The sequence below is a fragment of the Gopherus flavomarginatus genome, chromosome 15 (assembly GCF_025201925.1).
Source record: "Gopherus flavomarginatus isolate rGopFla2 chromosome 15, rGopFla2.mat.asm, whole genome shotgun sequence".
In the NCBI taxonomy this organism is placed as follows: domain Eukaryota; kingdom Metazoa; phylum Chordata; order Testudines; family Testudinidae; genus Gopherus; species Gopherus flavomarginatus.
The window spans coordinates 14,823,196-14,844,471 of NC_066631.1; the positions used below are offsets into that span (position 1 = coordinate 14,823,196).

At 50.0% G+C, this 21,276-nt stretch overlaps 1 protein-coding gene across 2 annotated transcripts in view; it reads right to left on the reverse strand.

Annotated features, from left to right (window-relative positions):
• Positions 1 to 20,880, reverse strand: part of LOC127034784 (somatomedin-B and thrombospondin type-1 domain-containing protein-like) — a 34,721-nt gene extending 13,841 nt beyond the window's left edge. The window contains exons 1-3 of one of the 2 annotated variants that reach the window (XM_050924014.1): positions 20,619 to 20,880; positions 3,447 to 3,629; positions 1,190 to 1,280 (exon numbers count right to left, since the gene is read on the reverse strand). In XM_050924014.1, coding sequence (XP_050779971.1) covers positions 1,190 to 1,280; positions 3,447 to 3,629; positions 20,619 to 20,865 — 521 coding nt within the window. In that variant the 5' untranslated portion in view covers positions 20,866 to 20,880. Of the gene's footprint in view, positions 1 to 1,189; positions 1,281 to 3,446; positions 3,633 to 20,618 lie in introns of both variants that reach the window. The other variant, XM_050924013.1, reaches the window with a different exon arrangement.
• Between the last annotated feature and the right edge of the window lie 396 nt (positions 20,881 to 21,276).

A 21,276-nucleotide genomic window follows, 5' to 3' on the forward strand; every position in this document is an offset into this window, starting at 1 on the left:
CACAAGCTCTGTGAATCCAAACAGAGTGACTCCCCCTCTCCGTTCCCAGTCCTGGAAACCAAAAGCACTTTCCTATTCCCCCAGAGGGAATGCAAAATCAGGCTAGCAAATCCAACACACAGATCTCCCCGATTTCTTCCTCCCACCAATTCCCTGGTGAGTACAGACTCAATTTCCCTGAAATTTCCCAGTAAAGAAAACTTCAACAGGTCTTAAAAGAAAGCTTTATATAAAAAAGAAAGGAAAAATACATACAAATGGTCTCTCTGTATTAAGGTGACAAAAATACAGGGTCGATTGCTTAAAAGAATATTGAATAAACAGCCTTATTCAAAAAGAATACAAATCAAAGCACTCCAGCACTTATATTCATGCAAATACCAAAGAAAAGAAACCATAGAACTTACTATCTGATCTCTTTGTCCTTACACTTAGAAACAGAAGACTAGAAAGTAGAAACTACTTCTCCAAAGCTCAGAGAAAGCAGGCAGACAGACAAAAGACTCAGACACAAACTTCCCTCCACCCAGAGTTGAAAAAATCCGGTTTTCTGATTGGGCCTCTGGTCAGGTGCTTCAGGTGAAAGAGTCATTAACCCTTAGCTATCTGTTTATGACAACATGGCACCAAAATAAAAAGGACTTTGGCACATGCTGAGGTGCACCATTGGGCTGAGGCCAAAATATGAATCTAGATGCCTCACCTGAGGCACAGAGAAGGAGAACGAATTGCCCCTCTTCTCCGGGCTGTGTGCAATGCCTCTGAAGCAGCCCTCAGCAGAGAGCACTATCACTTTTAACGGCAGGAGAACTCATGCAGCTCTTGTTCCCACCCCAAACTCGGCCCAGCTAACGACCACGCTGGAATCACAGAACTTAGACACCTGTTAGATCATCTGTCCATCTCTCAGGGGCCAATGCAGGACTGGTGCTTATGACACATTTAGCAGTGCTTGTCCAGTGTTGTTTTAAGTGTGTCCGAGAAGAGCCCAGATATAATACTGATTTCCCTGCAGAGTATTTGGGGAGGATTTCAGGATCTGTCACTGTCTTCTCCTCTCCGTATAGGAGGACAGCGTTTATTCTGCAGTTCTTACTTAAGAGTCAGGCTGAGCCAAGTCAGTAGCGCTTGTCACAGAAAGAATCACCCTGAGAAGGGGACAGTGTGCTCCGTGATATGCCTCACCTACCTTGGCTGCTTCTCCTTCACCAGCATGTGAGGTCTTCTCCAGGGGTCCTTAAAGTCCCTTTTAAAAGAATCTGGCAAAATCTTAGCCACCTCTGTCAAAAAAGCAAAGGGGGTGGGGACAGGAGGGATGCAGAAGGTTAGAAAACAAGCCCAGAGACAGAGCTAAGAGGGCACAGAAAGCGAATTATTAGGAGCATGGCCTGCTTGGTGCCTGCTCCCAGGCTCTGGGAAAGTGGGGGACCCAGACCAGCAGGGAAGGGAATAACAACGTTAATTGCAATTAGTGATATTAATGCGAATACGGGGCATGATTCAAAGCTCACTCATGTCAATGGGAGTCTTTCCACAGACTTCCTCGACTGAATCTGGATCAGGCCCATTTTTGTTACTGTTAGCAACTTCCACTGTATGGCAAATCTCAAAGCACGTTACGAAGTGGCCAAGTATCATTAACCCTGTTCCACATATGGGGAAACTGAGGCACATGGAGAATTCAAGTCTGGCCCAATGTCACACAGTTAATCAGTGGCAGAGTCAGGGCTTGAACCCATCTTTTCTGACTCCAACACCCCTGCTCTAACCACTAACTCACATGCCCCAGCCCCAGTTTAAAGACAAATTCTCAACAGACCAGCCAAAAGGAACTGCTCTCAAAAGGTGGGAATTCCAAACAGAGGGGGGGAAATGGATGCTTTTCAAACATGTATACATTTACCCCTGGTGTATTTTGCATGATGCTGAAGCAAAGGCTGGATGGTCTCCAACAGAAGTCGCCTTTGCCACATTCCTGCACGTGGGATATCAGGATTATTCCCATGTCAATATACTGCAATATGATAAAAACACAGGATCCCCATGGATACAACAGAGCCTCTGCCTACCTGCAGCTGGATGTGCAGGCTCTCAGCTTTGTGCCCACGGATGAACTGAGGTGGAAAACATGAATGCAAAATTTGCAGATGCACTAGCATTTGGCCTGATTTGGGGCAGTTTACCCTGGAATCTTAATCTTTAAATGTGACCCACAAATTCTTTAGAGAAAGTGAAATCTGGAAAGAGACAAAGGGAGGGATTGTAGAAGGTTTTAATAAAAATCAGGATTTTCTTGCTGAAATCAGGTGTTATCTTGAGAGGAACAATAGGCCAGTGGCTAGAGTATTAGCATGAGACTCAGGAGACACAGGGTCGAGTCCCTGCTCCGCCACAGGCTCTCTGTGTGACCCGGGGCAAGGCACTTAGTATCTGCCTCCATTCCCCATCCCTAACAGCACAGCCCTGCCTCCTAGGGGGATCATGAGGACAGGTACATTAAAGCTTGTGGGATGCTCAGATGTGGACCATAAAAGTACATACATCAAGACATCTTCAGCTTTTTAAAGTGTAACACAGGAAAACTATCCACACAGGGTGAGTTTCTCACTGTGGGGAGCAACGTGTCATCAGAACCTGTTGACACCATGTAGGGCTTTATACCTCAGAGTTACCTGGCTATGCTACAATTGCAGCCCAGATCAGGGAACCTGGTTACCGCACAGTTTCAATTAGAAGTGTAGAGGGAAGCGGTCTATAGTGGAGGCAATGTTGCCTAGTGGATAAAGCACTGGGACTCAAGCAAACTGGGCTCTATTCCCCATTATGCCACTGACCGTCTGGGTGACCACAGGCAAGTCACTCCACCGCTCTGTGCCTCAGTTTCCCCATCTATAAAACAGGGATAATGTACTGACCTCCTTTGTAAAGTGCTTTGAGACCTACTGATGCAAAGTGCTACAGAAGAGCTAGATATTATTAATTACCACTAATATTGGGGCTAACGTCTTTTTTATTCAGTTAGAAGGAACACAATTAAAATTCCATCCACCCTGCAAATTGGAACTACTGTAACCATGTCGGGGAACTAGTCTGCTGTGTTGTCAAGTGTCATGAGTATCCTGTAATTCAGTGTAGATGAGCCATAGCCTATGGTTTTCCAGTTCTGTTTTAATGCACGACTGCCATGTGCAATGGCCAGGCCAGCTGTGTTTAACCTGGGTGCTAACAGACCACTTTTCACCACATGTTAAAAACAACACCCTCTTGCAGCTAAAACTCTGCTGTCCCTTCATCTTCCAGCTCCATCGCAGGGACAGCACTGGGATCGCACAGGGTAAAGCGGCTCCCATCACATCTGAGCTGTGCTGACATCACAACGGGGTCGTGGGAACATTTGTACACGCGCAGACAGGTGCAGAGACCTTTCCCCACACACTTTGCTTTACCTTGAGCCGTATCACAGGCTGGGTTCTCCCCAAAGCACCCTCTCCGCTGCTTGAGGTCTGGACAGGGGGTCCCTCCGTTTCGGGGTGGGACAGTGACTTGCCGAGTCCGGTCTTGGCTACCGACCCCACACAGGGAGCTGCACTCGCTCCAAGGACCCCAGGGCCCCACCACGCAGTGGACGGCTGCTAGATAATGAGATAAAGAGTCGGGGAGGCAGAGGGAGGGGATGGAGAATGAGAGAAATGGAGGGAAAGAAAGGGAGGTATGAAATAGGAACAGATTGAACCAAGGTGAGAGAGAAAGAATGAGTGACAGGAAGAGAACACAGGAGGGGGAATGAAGGAGTGTGTGAAAGAGGAACAAAGAGGGAGGACGAGAGATCAGTAGGGCAATAAAAGCTGACACCAAACATTTCCCATCCCCTGTCTAACAGAGTAAGAGCCGGACCTTCCTAGCATAGAGAGACACAGCAACGAAAACCCTGCAGATTTAGAGGAGGCCAAATAGACCGGGAACCCAGTCGATTAACAAGCCTTCTGTCTCCACTGGCAAAATATTCGCACTTTCCTTCCTTCTGACCCACTGCATCCATCTCTCTCCCTCTGACTGTTCCCACCGTGCTCAGCCCTCCTGCCTAGACTTCCCATCGGGTCCCACATGGCATGTCACCTTTGCCAGCAGAGCACGCCCTTTGCAGAGCACCCAGCTGTGTGAAATGGAAAGTCGGGAAAGGTTCGCCTCCTAGCGGGGTCTTGCAAGGCATCTCAATCCCAGGGCTTGTCAGTTCATGCTATTCAGCTGGGCGGGCATGTGACCTGGCAGCAGCACCAGGGGTGGCAGGAGAACCAGAAATCCTGAGATAGTCGCACACAATGCAGCAAGGCCCAGGGGGCAGTCAGCAGTAAACACAGTCTACTATGGGAATGGATGTACTATATTTACACAGCCCCTACAGCACAGGAGCCTCCTAAATTCAGATCTATCATGCAATTGGGAGGAGGGAAAGGTTTAAAATACAGCGCTACCAGCTCTCATGATTTTACCCTCAAGTCTCATATCTGGGGCTTTTCTGAAAGCCCCAGCAGCTGGAGTCCCATGATCAAATGAGAATAGCAACTTTCATTACAAAAAAAAAAAAAAAAGAGACATCATCTAATCCTCATGGCTGCAAAGGAAAGCTTGAAAATGTGACCCTGACAGGATACAATGCCAGAAGACAAATAAAAAGAACCCAAACACTGTTATTTCTAATAATCTCATGGTGGGGGGAGGCTGACTCATGGTTTTGAAAGCTTGGGGTTAGGGGCACTGATTTTAGGAAGAGAGAATAGGCCTAACTTAGCGCCACATTACTCCAGTTTTCCCTGTGAATGCAGCTGAACTACCCATGTGTAAAACTCAAGCCCTGTATTTGTAGTTGTTTATTGCATTAAAAACTGCATCTGATTCTCTGCAGGCATAAGTGGGCACAGTGCCATGCTCCACTGATTTCAGTTCAGTTGTGCCCATTTACCCCAGCAGAGAATTTGTCTTCCAATCTGCAGAAACTCTGAATTAAGCAAGTGTGGTGCGTTTGGATGGTTCCAGACAACCTGCAGCATGAAACTGGTATGCAGCAGATGAACAATAGACAAACTAGGGTTCATATTATTAAACCTATCTCCTGCTAACTGTCAAACACTCATGATAGTGCTGAAGCAGACATTCAATGACAACTGTATCATCACAAATGTTAATGAGGATAATGTATCAAATGATAGCTGAATGAAATGCTAGTTACAACATTAAACATTGAAGAAACAATGGAATGGTTATGGATAGGCCACCCGAGGTGGGGGTGGGTGAGCAAGTGGGGCAATTTTCCCCAGGCTGCGCAGGGACCCCCATGAGAATATAGTATTCTATAGCATTGCAACTTTTTTTTTTAAATGGAAGGAGCCTCTGAAATTGCTTTGCCCCAGGGCCCCCTGAATCCTCTGGGCAGCCCAGGGTAGGCTTCCAAGAGTTCTGTGGTTCAGTCAGGCCTGGTCTACACTACGTGTTTAAACCGATTTTAGCAGCGTTAAACCAATTTAACGCTGTACCCGTCCACACGACGAGGCCCTTTATATCGATATAAAGGGCTCTTTAAATCAGTTTCTGCACTCCTCCCTGACGAGAGAAGTAGCGCTAAAATCAGTATTACTATATCGGACTAGAGTTAGTGTGGCCGCAAATCGACAGTATTGGCCTCCGGGCGGTATCCCACAGTGCACCACTGTGACCGCTCTGGACAGTAATCTCAGCTCGGATGCAGTGGCCAGGTAAACAAGAAAAGCCCCACGAAATTTTGATTTTCATTTCCTGTTTGCCCAGTGTGGAGCTCTGATCAGCATGGGTGGCGATGCAGTCCCAAATCCAAAAAGAGCTCCAGCGTGGACCGTACGGGAGATATTGGATCTGACCACTGTATGGGGAGACAAATCTGTTCTATCAAAGCTCCGTTACAGAAGACGAAATGCCAAAGCGTTTGAAAAAAAAATCTACAGGCTACACAGTGCTGCATGACAAGCGTAACGGGAAGCCAGAGACTCAAATGGATGCTCATGGAGGGAGGGAGGGGGTACTGAGGACTCCAGCTATCCCACAGTCCCCAGCAGTCTCCGAAAAGTATTTGCATTCTTGGCTGAGCTCCCAATGCCTGTAGGTTCAAACACATTGTCCAGCGTGGTTCAGGGAATAGCTCATCAATTTACTCCCCCCCCCCCCCGCCACGTGAAAGAAAAGGGAAAGAAATCGTTTCTTGACTTCTTTCAATGTCACCGTATGTCTACTGAATGCTGCTGGTAGATGCGATGCTGCAGCAGTGAAGAGCAGTATCCGCTCCTCTCTCCTCCCTGGTGGCAGACGGTACAATATGACTGATATCCGTCGTCACCATCAGCCCGTGAGTGCTCCTGGCTGGCCTCAGGTGAGGTCGGCCGGGGGCACCTGGGTAAAAATAGGAATGATTCCTGGTCATTCCCAGTAGATGGGACAGAACGGCTGGTAACCGTCCTCATCATAGCAACTGGGGGCTGAGCACAGAGATTCTGTGCTGCCTGGACTATCATAGCAGCGGGATGCTGGGCTCCTCTCCTCCGCACCGTTTAATGTCCTGCCTGGACTGTCATAGCACCTGGAGGCTGCCTCCTCCCCATTTTATCTCACTAACAAGTCACTGTTTCTTATTCCTGCATTCTTTATAACTTCATGACACAAATGGGGGGGACACTGCCACGGTAGCCCAGGAAGGTTGGAGGAGAAGGGAAGCAACGGGTGGGGTTGTTGCAGGGGCACCCCCCGCCCCCGTGAATGGCATGTAGCTCAACATTTCTGCGGGATCTGACACGGAGCAGCTGTGCTCTCTGATACACTGGTTCTCTAGTACACTTACCCCATATTCTAGGCGGGACTGACTCTATTTTTAGAAACCATAAAGGAGGGATTGACTCGGGGAGTCATTCCCAGTTTTGCTTTTGCGCCCCCGGCTGATCTCAGCCAGGGGCACCCATGATAGCAGCAGACAGCACAGAAGGGCAGATAACCGTCATTTCATTGCCAATTTACACCGGCAGCAGATGGTACAGAACAACTGATAACCATCTCTGCTATCATGCAAAAGCAAATGAATGCTGCTGTGTAACGCTGGAGTATCGCCTATGTCCGCAGCATCCAATACACATACGGTGACTGTAAAAAAAAAAAAAAGAAAGCTGAACGGGCTCCATTGTTGCCGTGCTATGGCATCCACCAGGGCAATCCAGGGGAAAAGGGCGCGAAATGATTGTCTGCCGTTGCTTTCCCGGAGGAAGGAATGACTGACGACATTTACCCAGAACCACCCACGACAATTATTTTTGCCCCATCAGCCACTGGGCTCTCAACCCAGAATTCTAAGGGGTGGGGGAGACTGCGGGAACTATGGGATAGCTATGGAATAGCTACCCACAGTGCAACGCTCCGGAAATCGACGCTAGCCTCGGACCATGGACGCACACCACCGAATTAATGTGCTTAGTGTGGCCGCGTGCACTCGACTTTATACAATCTGTTTTATAAAACCGGTTTATGTAAAATCGGAATAATCCCGTAGTGTAGACGTACCCTCAGTCAATCTCGTTAGAAAACAGGCAGGCGCACAGAATGTTGCAAAAAGTAATGTGGATGGATGTACAGATGTGACAACAAACAGGTAACTCAAGTCACTCAAATTCCCTCGGATTGTAACAAGATGCAAGGAGACCAGAACATATCCCCAATCCAGAAGTACTAGTTCATATTAACTCTAATCCTAGAGATTCATCCATTCGTGCCAAACCAAGATAAAGGCAGGTGCATAAAGCCCATTATCAGACGTTAGGAAAATATCTGTATTACAGAGCAAGAATCCACCCTCTCTCCCGTGTTCCCTGTCCTTTCTCTGACATTTTTGGCCTGTTTGCCAAAGCCTGGAACAGTAATTTTGAAACATGCTCTCGCTTTGGAGTCAGCTCTCTGTTTAACACTTGCTGATGCTCATTTTAAGCCATTAATAGCAACTAGCCATCTCACTTGTAAAACACTTCCACAGTCTGAGACTTGGTCTTTATTCTGCTCGCTTGGACATGGGAATTACTTGTGCCTACTCACAAAGTCTTGAATCTCAATTCCAACTAACCGGCAATTAACTGCCCATTTTTAAAAATCACACACGAGTGAGTTTAAACCTTTAAAAGCCCTTTAAGATGAAAGAGCCATTGTTTGACCTTTGAACTTTGCCAATCAAAAAGGTAAGTTAACAATTAAAGAAATGGCTTTCTAAGACCATCTGATTGTATATCAGGTTATCACGAGTATCAAGGCTGGTGATATCATGTTAGCAAGGGTATATTTCTAACATACACGCACATATTAGGCACCTGCATCTGCAAGAGAATGGCTAGATACATAAATGTCCCTTTGCAATTATAAACACTCAACTTGCACCCACTTTCCACGAGAACTGTGCACTCTAATTCGGCATCCAATTTCACATACATTTTCACACATGCAGTTGTATGCAAGCATTTGTCCAAGTCAGGCCCTACCAATGCAACTTCATTAAATGATTATTATCAAATATTTATACCATGGGAGTGTCTAGAGGCCAAAGCGGTCAGAGTCGCATCCTACTAGGTGCTGTACAAAGTATAAAATGACGGTCCTGAGCAAATGCGGATGTTATTCTGGTTCCTCTGGAGCCTTGAGATGGACAGGAGCAAAAACACCCATTAGGTGAACTGTGCAATGGGCGTAGCAAACCCCCCTCCCCCCGGCCACCGTGATTTGGTATCATTTTACTTATCAAAAGAGGTGGCCCCCAATGGCAAATAAAAGCCCAGGTGCTTAGATACCTGACTTATCTGCAGGTTAAAGGGGTTCCTAACAATCTTTACAGCTGGACAGAAATCTGAGGAAAACAATTTAACATACGGTCTCTACCAGTATCAAGGGAGGGCTCTTAGGAATTGACTTGTGGTGAACGGCCTATGCTGCCATGACTGCTTACTTAGACAGAGCACAGGGTCCTATGGGGAAGCAGTGGTGGAGCCAGCCAGAGGGGTGGGGGACACAATGGTGCCACCTTCAATTATACCCACTGGCCTGCTAATTTTACATGTTACCATACCTGTGTATCATCACCAAATTAACACAGTAGTGCAGCAACTATTCAATGAGTGCCCTCCTCCTCCGCCCCCCCCCCCAGATGGCATCAACCACCTGCCCTGGCACCACAACTCTAATCCTGGCCTGGCGCAGAGCGGAGGCCCTCGGAGGGAGGGGAAGGGTGGAGAAGAGAGAAGGCTGGAGAATGAGTTTGCCCCACACCTGGAAGCAGCAGCTCCTGTCCTGCAGGGCTGAGTCTGGCTTCCCGCTCTGGTGTTGCAAGCTGGTGCATGGGGTCGCAGTACCATTCAGGCTTGGCCAGGCCATCCCTCCATCAGGATGAAGGGGTGGCTGAGCCAAACCTGAGTGAGTGGCATTACAACACGGCCACACCACCTGACCCTGCATGTCACATCACAATGCCCAGAGCAGGGAGCCAGGCCCTGATAGTGCTTGGCTGTTGCGATTGCTGAAAAACCACCTCTCCTGGCTTCATTTCCACCCGGATCTCTTTGGGAGCCTTTCCCTTCCAAAAGGGAAGGCGATGCACTCACTCTGGGGCCTGCAATGGAATTACTGTATTGTGTTCCAGCCGCATCCACACCCCCCGGACCCTGTTGGGCCAGACAATCCTACCCGCCCACCCAGCAACAGAACCCATTCCCCATTCTTCTCAAACGCTGAGTTGTAGAGGAAGAGTTGCAGAGTCAGAGAGAGTCCAACACCCTAGGAGCTCATTGTTGACTTGCATCGAGCAGGGCTGGTGTCATGGTGAGCAGACAACTCGATACTTCTCCAAGCACATTGATCAGAGACTTTCCAGCTCCTCCTCCAAAGGAGGGGCCCACCACAAACTTCCTTTCAAGAGGGTGGTGTGGACTTAGACCCCAGTCTTGCAATGGGATTCTCTAGCATCTTAAGCCTGTACAGTGCCCCAATGACTTCACTGGGGGTCCATGCAAGCAGAGAGGTCTCTCCCGAGACAGGAGCCCCTTACCCTCAGGAGCATTTCCAGGAGCTCTCCCTCCCCGCCAAGGGGAGGGTTTCCCAAGCTCAGCGGCTCACAGCTGAACTCTCCAAACCTTCTGACAGCGAATCTGTTTCTAAACCAACAAGGTGCGGTTACATTGTTCACAGTTTCCTGACTCTTTTATTCTTGGGCAGAGGCCATTGCTCTGTAATCGAGCTGAGTTGTGACTGGGCTAATCTCTCTGGAGAATAAGGAGGGCTTACTGGCACTGTTGTCTCCCATGAGCACGGTGACTGACATGCCCGGCATCGGCACTTGCTCCGTCCCCCGACAGCTTTGCATGATTGTGGGGGGGTTCCCCTTTGCAGTGGGGGGAGGGGAGTTGTGCATCACCACAAAACGCTGCATTAACCATTCACCTCTGCAGGCCTCTGCTTAAATCCCACTAGGCTGACCAGACAGCAAGTGTGAAAAATCAGGACAATGGGGGGGTGGGGGGTAATAGGAGCCTATATAGGAAAAAGCCCCCAAATATCGGGACTGTCCCTATAAAATCGGGACATCTGGTCACCCTAAATCCCATAGACTGACAGGTCCAGCCTCCAGGCAGATCATATTCCCTGCCCAAGGCCTGGCACAGTTCTGATCTCTGCTCAGCAGACCACAGGGACTGCGACAGAAGAGGGACCACTGCAAAGCATGAATGAGGTGTGAGACCCCCACCACCAACCATATTTATTCCATCACACCTGCCCCCGCTAACATCACCCACACCAGGTCAGACCACACACCCAGCACACCCGTCATCACACAGATTTGCTCAGAAACACCCACAGCACCAGGACCAGCTGGGCTTCACCGCTGTTCCCTCTGCTCCCATTCTGGTGCGCCCAAGGAACGGAAAAGGACTTGGCTGACAGTGTAAGTTCATTGTGGGGTATAAGGGAAGAAATCAGCAGCGGCTCTTTACTTCCAGTTGGGGAACGAACTAAAGTCTCCTCTCCACCCTGACACTTCTATCCAGAGAACCACAAATGTAGTTTCCCTCACAGGAGCTCAGCACGCAAATCCCTCCCACCCTCACCCAGACTTGGACACACTGGTCAAAACACTGTGCAGGCTGAGGATCACACAGCTCCTGTAGGCTTCATGGGGGCCAGAGGGAGAGAATCACACCCCCATCTTTCTAATATTTACCCCCCTTGTTAATATCTATACCCCCCTCAGAATATAGGTGGCATAGGAATGGACACGTCAGTCTGTGTTTGCACCTAACTTGATGCATTTGGAATCAGAAGCAACTGTAGCAAACTCCTCTCAACAATTCCCCTCCATGTCGAGCGCATTTCTTCCTTCTCTCCCACTGTTCCCCACATTCACTTCATTTGGGGGAAGGGCAGAGACAGCGTTTGCCCAAACTGCCTGCCTGTTCCATGCTTGATAACGTCTGTGTCAACATAGGAACCGTGTGTGAGAACCCAGCTGCTATCCCACCGAATGCCATTCACCAGCTCTGCAGAGACCACGGATGGGCTGGGGAGGGGAGGAGCGGTCAGGAGGGTGGGTCTTGGGAAAGAAGGCAGGTTGTGGGGAGGAGGATTTCCACAGTTGAGTGGGGCAGGCTGGAACATCAGGTTTCAGCAGCGGGACTCAAAAGTAGCAGGCACATTGGTGAGGGATGATTCTGAACTCCTGTCTAGGCTCCCTGGATACCCAGAGGCATTCCACACCGTATGAAAGGTGAACTTCCTTGAGTAGCACTTCAATATGGTGCCAAGCCTATGCCTCACTGCTCCCCATAGCCTCAGTCTTGAGATCTTACACACACCCCCAGAGGAGAGCAGCTAGTGGAAGTGCCCTTGACTTATTCTAGCTATGGGCCCTACCATCATCCGTGCCTTTGTCACTCCAGGCAGCCCCACATCTGACTGTGGACACATCCACCTCCACCCTCCAGAGATTCCAACTCTCAGCCCAGCCACCTGGAGAAGTTGCAGCACCTGCCTGCTGCAGCCCCTTACGTGGCCACGGGAGTGGAATGCTGCTTCTCCTCCTTGGGCGCACACACCATTCAGCATAAACCTGCGATTGCAACCAGGAGCTTCTGGCTTGGGACCTATTCTTGCCTTTTGAACTCTCTGGAACATCCTGGGCCTTCTCATGGTGCCCAGACCTGACATTCTCAGTATTTCTCTCACTCTGGATCAGCTGCCTTCCATGCCAACCGAACAGCACCAGGCTGTCCCCTCGTGGGAAGCGCATGACTGACCACCACAAAGCATGGCATGAAGGACACATTAGGGTTCAAATGCTCATGGCCCAAGAAGGCGGCAACGTGGATGTGGCCAGGGTTGGGTTTTTTAAATTTGTTTGGAACATGAAACATGTGAGTCGGCTGGAGCCCTCATCCTGTGGCTGTCAGCCACCTGGCCAATCTGTCACGTTGGAGCATCTAATTGGTGGCTCCTTAGATGTTCCCCAACCACAGGGCCTGCCTGCCTCCAGCAGACCTTCTACCATCTTTGGTCCCACCCAAGCCAACTGCAAAGAGAGCTCAGGCTCTTTATACAGCTGTGAAACATGGAGAGAGAAGAAGCATCACCAAGAGCGAGTGATGTCACAGAAGGAGGAACAGACAGAAAGAACTTCTAATTGCGGCAGCTCTTCAGACCTGCAGCACAAGTTTCACTCCACAGCAGGTCATCCCTGTGTTTGTTCTCATTTCCACAGTGGGGAGATGAGGGTCCCCCTTCCCAGCGGCTGGCACATTGCAGACACCTGTTCTTGCCTTCAGGCACTGCTCCAGAGCAAGAAATCCTTGCTCAGCTCTCGCTATGCAAGGGGGCTTGGGAGAAAGGAAGGGGTAGGAGACGTTCACATTGCAGTCATTTAGGATGTTATCTTATTTATTGATGCTAGAGCTTTCCACTTCCTAGTTCATTCTTCAGTTAAGCCAGGGAGACTGCAGCAAGTGTCCTGACATCCGTGCACCATGAAGTAGCGTGCCAGTGGGTCTGCACCACCAAGAAAGATCTGTAGGGGCCTGTCTCAGAGCCTCGGTCAACTGACTTGGGCTTGCACTATGGGGCTTGCACTATGGGGCTACAGCCTTGGCTTCAAACCCAGTGAGGGGGGAAGTTCTCAGACCCCAGGCTCCAGTTTATTTTGGCAGATGGAAGGACGGGGGGGGAAGAGTATTCAGTAGAGCAATGCTTTGATGAATGGAATTCAATGTGGTTAGCTGCAGAATTAAAACAGAACTCAAAACACATCACCACCACCTCTGAGTTCAAGAGAACAATACATCTCTAATCCCCAGATAAAACTTTTCATTTGGTAAACTGTTTAGATTTAGAACTATTTGCTTATAAATATTTACATTTAATAACTAGGCCACACTATTTGCGGCATATACACCCAACTGCATCCTTTCCTCTTGTTTGTTTTTTTAAAAACCTTTTGAATACTTCCTGATGCTCTGAAACCTATTCTGAGACAGATTGTTGTTTTCTTCCCATTTTCGTGGGTCAGATCTTTAACCCGTTATCTGCTAATAGCTTGAAATGTGTACTCGGCGGGACTGAGATTCAGCAGGACATTCAGACGTGCCCGCACTTTGGAGCTTGCGTGCCTGTTTGTTTATTGTGTGCATCTTCTAGATATATACATAGCCTTACATCAACAGACAGACTAATGTATTGTCATAATACGTGGACCTCATGCAATGGATTGCATTTTCCTAATAAAAACAAAGTTATTTGTTATATTTAAATGATACAACAGTAAGGCGGAAATCAGAAAAAAAAAAGAGTAATACTTTTTATAAAACCAAGGATTTTTTCAGTAAAAATCAGTTTAAATTAAAACGAAGGGGCTTAGGGATATTCCAAAGAGCAACATAAAAACCATGCATGGAAGAATTGCTCCTAGTCATTACACATGCAAATGCAGAACTGTGCACTAGCAACTCCATATAGAAAGTGATTCAAGAACCCGTCCAGCACGTCAAAGGCAAAAAGGTAAAGACGAGGTCCCAATTTAGTGGATGTCAATGTAATCCATTGTGAATCCCCTCTGCATTAGGAGTGGTGTCCTCTCTGTAAACTCCAGGGCTCTGGGAAACCTATGAAAACAAACATCTGCGTATGAGTACAGCCAAACCCTCAACATCTGGACTCTAGACCTGTGCCAACAACATGTTGCCGTCATTGTGAGTGACCTTTCCTTAAAAGCCCAAACAAGCAGCATTCCAAGCACTGAAAGGCCCCAGCAAGCAGCTGTCTCGGTTTGGCAAAGACGCGTTATGGTTTCATGCGGGAACCGTCCTACTCAAACGAAGTCTGGAAGTGCTAAAGAGATGAGGGACAAAGAAAGGAGGATCAGGCCAAAGGAACTGGATGGAGCTGTTCTGGATGTATACTGTCAGAGTAGGAACCCAATCCTCCTGTAACAGGTGCTATCCATGGCTACAGGCTACCACTGGGCATGTTAGCCAATCTGGGACACAGCACCCAAAACACTACAGCAGTTCACAAATGAAGACAACTTGCTGGCTGGAGTAAACTTGTGCTGGTCAATATCCTCCAAGCGCCTGGCTTCATATTAGACCAGATAAAGACAAGACCAAAATGCGTGAATGGCACTGAAAGGTTATCCCATCCCTGCCTTCTGCAGGGCTGCTGGCACCTTCTTCTGAGGCAGTTGGTGCTGGCTACAGTCAGCAATCGGATACCAGGCTGGGTGGGTCGCTGGTCTGCTCCAATCTAGCAAGTCCCATGTTCTTGTTCACTTCAGATAAACACCCGGAAGTCTGGTGCTTCTCCCAATTTCTGTAGTCTGGAAAATGTAACACAGCGTCCTGATAAAAGGCTCTCTTGTAAGATTTCCAGGACTTCGTTGTCCTGATCAAGATTCTCAGAGTCATGGGTTTTCTGGCCAAAAGCAGGAAGACCAGAGGCAGCCACAGAAATGGCGAGGGGGGCGCTTTTCCTACTCTCCACACCCACTCTCTGTGCAGTGTACCCTCCCCCAGTCTGGCACAGACACTGGGCAACTCTGCTCTTCAACAGTCAATTGTCAAGACCAACTGATTCTCCTGAAGCTTGTGCCTCAGCCACCCCCAGCTTCCTCATCCAACTGCCCTTCAGCAGACACCACCGGGAGTGACACCTGGCAGCTAGCAAGGTCTCGACGCCCACAATGGAGCGCCAAAGGGCCCAGATCACCCAGATACCCATAGCAAAGCCTCAAATGACTTATAGCAGCAGAGCCCTTACCCCCATGAGACACCACCACCACAGCCCCTAGGACACAAACTCTACATATGCTGAGGCAACAAGAGGCAAGAGCCAGATTTTTTTTAATAGGCAGCAATGCACAAGGTGCATTTGAGGCTATTTGGCTCTAAGAGAGTCTCATTCAGACCAAGGAAAACCAGCAGATTCCAAGTTAAGCCTGGAAGGCTGCGCTGACATTCCAGTTTTAACGCACACCATTAGCTCCCTTTCCTTCCCCTAAACCACACACCGTGCGTTAATCCCACTGTTCTCCCAGCTAGGCTGCCCACAAGACATGCAACTCTGTGCATACGGTTCCCTTGATACTTGTAGCTACGCGGTCATACAGTGTGCACACACAGGTGTGTGAAATCAGACCCAGAGCTGCATTCCTGTACGGGACAGACACAGGAAGGCAGGGCACAGTTCATCTTATTGCAGGAATCTGTGGAGTGATACACGTTCTCCTCATGGGAACCGATTGCCCTTCCCCATTCGCTGGACTGCAGACAGGGCTGTTTGAGAGTGGGAGTGGATAATGAAACAAGGGACTCTTCTGCAATGTGGTGCTGTCTCCCACCAGTCCAGGGCACTGCTGCGTGAAGGTTCTGGCTGCATTACAGAACTGCTGGGTTTTCAAGATGATGTGGTCTCATCTCCTTCATTCGGATGACAGGCAGGAGGGTCCAGTGGTTTGGGGTGCTAGCCATGGACTCTGGAGACATGGAGGATTCTACCACAGATTTGCAGTGTGACCCCGGGCAAGTCACTTCATTTCTTGGGGTCACATTTTCTTGGGGTCACATTTTCAAAAGCACCTCAATTACTAAGTCCAATTTTCAAAAGTTAGTTTAGGCTCCTAGGTCACTCAGTCACTTCTGCAAGTTTTACCCTATGTGCCTCTGTAATCTGGAGAGAACAGCACTTCCTACCTCACCGGGGCAAGGGGAGGATAAGCACAAAGTGCAGATTGTGGTGGCCATGCGAATACTTTACACAGATTCAGGTATCCCAACACAATGCACATGCATGTTCACCATACGTGTTACACACACAGATGCATCTATGCTATAACGGGAATGTTAGCACCTATCACCAAAGAGCTGCTGGCAGGTGCAGGATACTCTGCTCAATCCAGGACTTCAAAAAAAAAAACCAAACCTAAGAGTCTCTCCTGCTCTCTGGTTACACCACCAAGAAAGCCATTGGCCAGTTCAGCCACTGAAAAAGGTCACAGAGAAAGACTATTGTTGGTAAGTCTCTGACAAGAGAAAATAGCTTGAACTTCGGCCCCAGATAGATCTTTTCAAACCCTCAACAACAGCCTCACCCTGCAGTTCAGTTTAGAATCCCACTGCGCTTAATTCAATGAACACAAAAAGTTCCCGCACCCGCGTTCATTCATTCTCTTTCCCTCACACAGTCTCATTGATCTCCACTCTGCTCTCACGCCAGTGTGAGGCCATTGACTCGGATGGAGAATTAGTCCTGGTTTGCACCGGTGTGAGTGAAGAATCAAAGCATCTCTCTTCCTCTAACACATCTACAAGGACAGAGCAGCCGCCCAGGCTGTCACCTTCCTGGGGCTAGGTCCTGCTGCCCTTGCTCCTGTGAGCAAACCAGCAGGGCGCTACTTACATGAGAAAGGGAGCAGGTCACACCTCCAGCTATGCCAGCACGTATCAAACAGGTTTAGGGTTAAGGCTCTGGTGCCTGCTTTCTAACCATGATCTTGGCAGCCTTCAAGCTGGGGAAATGGGCCTGAGATAATCTCTCCCCCTGCCCCAAATCCCTCTCAAGTCTCCTGGACACTGTGCAACATTGTCACCTGTGCTCAGGGTCCATCCATCCTCAGGCCAACAGAACAGTGCCATCAAATGCAGCCAGAACCCCCAAGGAGTTCCTCTCGCCCCAGCCACAGAGAGACGCCCCGCTACAGTGGGACCTGCTCAGAGTGAGCTGGGATAGAGGGCAGTTTCCAAGTCCCGATATATTTCATTGCACCAAATCCAGTTCCAGCTAGAGAGTCACCCTCAGCTCACAGAAGAGTTGTTCTGGGGCATGGATCTCACTAGGATGGGCACCCTGCACTACACAGTAAAACCCACCATACCAGGTGCATCTCATGAACTTGTCAATCCTGGGCTTCCATTCTGTTCTTTGGAATGGGTGGCCCATTGAGAACTGCCACCCTGCTGGCAGCAGAAGGTCTTAACAGGAGAAAATGGAGCAAGCATGAAGCCTATTGGCATACACACACTGCGTTAGATGATGGGAATCTACATCTGTCATGGGGCAAGGCACTTATCTTTTACACTGGGTTATTCCATTGTTCGGTGTTCCCTGACAGCAGCTGGGGTTCTGAGCACCTGCCCTCTGGTGGAGGCATTGCAAAGGTGGCTGGCCCAGTGCCTTCCTGAGCTGTAATTGAATGCTGTCTACTCTCCACACTGCAGGGTGGAGACAATGAAACCCAACTAAAAATAAGGCCTGCAGACTTTGTTCCTACCCTGTATTCCAGATGGTTTGTTTCTAGACTCCTTCTTAGTAATATTACTTTGCCCTACACCATCGCCATCCATTGCAAGATCTCAGAGTGCTTTAAAAAGCCCTAAGCGGAGAAACTCAGGTACAGCCAGAATTAGAACCCAGAACAGGCTTCCATTTCCATTTGATCCAATAGCACAGCAGTTTTCAAACTTTTTTCCTGGTGACCCAGTAGAAGAAAACTGCTGACGCCTGTGATCCAGCAGAGCTGGGGATCAGGGGTTTGAGGTGTGGGAGGGGCTCAGGGCTGGGGCAGAGGGTTGGAGTGCAGGAGTGAGGTCTGCAGGATGGACCAGGAATGATGGGTTCAGGGTTTGGGAGAGAGCTCTGGGCTGGCACAGGGGGTTGGGGTGCAAGAGGGGGTCAGGGCTCTGGGCTGGAGGTGCTGGCTCTGAGGTGGGGCTGGGGATGAGAGGTTTGGGGGGGCTCAGGGCTGGGGTGCAGGGTTACCCTGGGCAGCTCCCAGTCAGTGGTGCAGCAGGGGTGCTAAGGCAGGCTTCCTGCCTGTCCTGGCACTGCTGACCACTCTGCACCCTGGAAGCGGCCAGCAGCAGGTCCAGCTCCTAAGTGGAGGCGCAAGCAAGCAGCTCCGTGCCGCTCTCATCCACAGGCACCCCCCCCTCAGCTCCCATTAGCCGGTTCCCAGCCAATGGGAGTGTGGAGCTGGTGCTCGGGGTGGGGGCAGTGAACAGACCCTGTGCCCCCCCCCCAGGCTAGGAGCCGGATCTACTGCTGGCCGCTTCCAGGGCACAGCCCAGTGTCAGAACACGTAGGGACTAGCCTGTCTTAGCCAGGCAGCATTGCCAACAGGACTTTTAACAGAGCAGTCGGCAGTGCTGACCAAAGCCGCCACGACCCAGTGCCTTCCAATCCATGACCCAATACTGGGTCACAACCACTGCACTAGCACACATGACCCCTCTCACCTCCACCCACCTCAGCTCACCGCTGAACCTGACCCAGCTTCACTGGGGCAAACTTTGCCTTAGAGAAAGCAATTAAAATACCATTGCGAATCTATAGCTTCTGCCTCGGAGTTTAGGACCCAGAGGTCACTGGAACTAGCTTGCCGTGAAGCCCAGTTAACAGCATGATTAATGTGACATAAGGCCACACAATTTAATGCTACTAAGGTACAAGACTTTGATTAGCACCCGTCTACTTCACAGACTATAAATTCTTCATGGCAAATATTTTGGCTTAATATTTACTATACGAAGTTAGATACAACACACTGACTGTAAACAGCTTATTATGCTAGAGAATAGCTAATAATACCTTTTTATTGCAGAGACCCTTTGACCATTTTATACAGCTAGAGTTACTAAACTACTGTAATTCACATCCTGTGTGATTCACGGCACCCAATGCACTGAACACCAGCAGGACATGCAAAAAGAACCTTAGGAGAATTTCGCTGAGTTTTTTTAAACTGTTGATTACAAGAATTAAAATTCAAGCGAAAAACAAAGAGGAAGTGAGACATCACCTAGCTGAGAGGAGGTTACTCTTGCTGAGATGCATGAAATAAAAAAACAAAAACAAAAAAGAAGAGCAACACATGGTATAACTACTACAGGCAAAATCCTGATTCCTTCACTCATGCTGCTATATAGTAACAATTTACATATAGGTGCATAGCTACAAATAGTACCTTGCACCACTAGCATAACTGAAATCAACAGGACCATTAGCAGAATAAGGTGTATTTTGAGTAGTAAGGGGGTAAGATTCAAGCTATAAATGCATTTCCACTTTTTCCACTTTAAAACTGGATTCTTTTAATATTTCAGTTTCAAATGGATACTGAACAGGTTCATTCTGCTTTAAACACACTGTCTGGTACTGGATCAAACCAAGGGCCCATCCAATATCCTGTCCTCAGCTGGTGCCAGCACCAGATTCTTCACTGGAAGAAATCTCAGGCTGAAATAAGCCACACAGTCCAAGGCAGAGAGCAGTTGGTGCAAGGGGACATTCTAGTGACCCCACTGTGATGAAACCAGGACCAGAGACATTTGGATGCAGCCTCGGGCTTGGGGGAGCACTGCTGTGTGTACCACCAGTGTCCATCCGAACCCTCACCCCAACAGAAGCAAGACCCCAGAGCTTTCAATCGCCCCTGGCCTTTCCTAACAGGCAGATTCTTCACCTGGCCTTTATCCGCACCTCCTGCCTTGGGCCACACCACACCTCCCACCAGCGCCCGGGGACAGACTGTCACCTAGGCGGCACAAGCCCAGGCCCTAACTCTGACAGCTGGACCCCCCGTTCACACCTGCTAGTGTCCCCGTCGGGTCTGCTTAGCAGAGCCCAGGAGACATTGCCAGGCTGGTCTCGCCTTGGGGGGGGCGCAGACACCAAGCCGCTGCCCGGTGGCTCCCCCACGGCCCTAGGCACGAAGAAGAGAGGAAAAGCCACCGGCTCCAATGGGAGCGGAGCTACCGACTTCAGCCGGCAGCAGCCTCGGAGCCACAGGAAGCAGAAGCCTGGCAGAAACAGCTGGCAAAAAAGGGCTGGGAAGCCCCACTGAAAAACTGTCCCCCTTTGCCCCCCTCTGCAATGTGCACAGCGCGGCGCTGCTAACGGGGCTGCCAGCCCTGCCCGGCTGAACCCGAACTTGCCCGTCCAGGGACCAGCCTCGCAGCTCCCCATTGCGGAGCCGTTCGCCCCCCGGCTCCGGCGGAGTCACTCCGGAGTCACTCCGGGTCCCGTCCCAGCCCAGCACTCACCCGCTCGCTGGCATACGCCGGGGTAATCCTCGCAGCAGTCGCCCGTCTTCTCGCAGTGAGTGTCGCAGTAGCAGGGGGCCCCGGGCCCGCTGAGGTCGGCGCACGCGTTATTGCGCCCGGGGCAGCAGCGGGGGCTCCCCCGCCGGCCGCAGCCCGCTTCTGCCCCCCGCAGGTGCCCGGCCGCCAGGAGCCAGCCCCAGCAGAGCAGCCAGCAGCCTGGACCAGCGCCAGCGCCCGCCCTTCCCATGCCCACCGCCCGCGGGCCGCTCAGCGCTGCCCCGGGGCCCGCTCGCCTCTCAGCGGGGGAACGGCGACCACCGCCGGCCGCCGCATGCTGGCCCCGCTAGCCCAGCCCGGCCCACTGTGTGACAAGCCCGGCTCCTCATGGACTGGCCTTTATAGGAGCAACGCGATCCCCCGGGGCCAGCCCCCGCGCTGCACACGCCCCCTGGCCGGGCATCAGGGGAAAACTTTCTCTCCGTTCCACCTACTTTCTCCCCCACCTGCCACAAACCCAGGGCGGAGGTTGCTCCCGGGTCGTTAAGCCAGCACGGCCCCCAGCTTGCACAGATATGCTGGGGCAGGAGCTCGCCTCTAACTCACGGCCTCTGAGCCAGGGAGCAAAGGAATTAATTAAAAAACAAAAACAAAAGGGGTG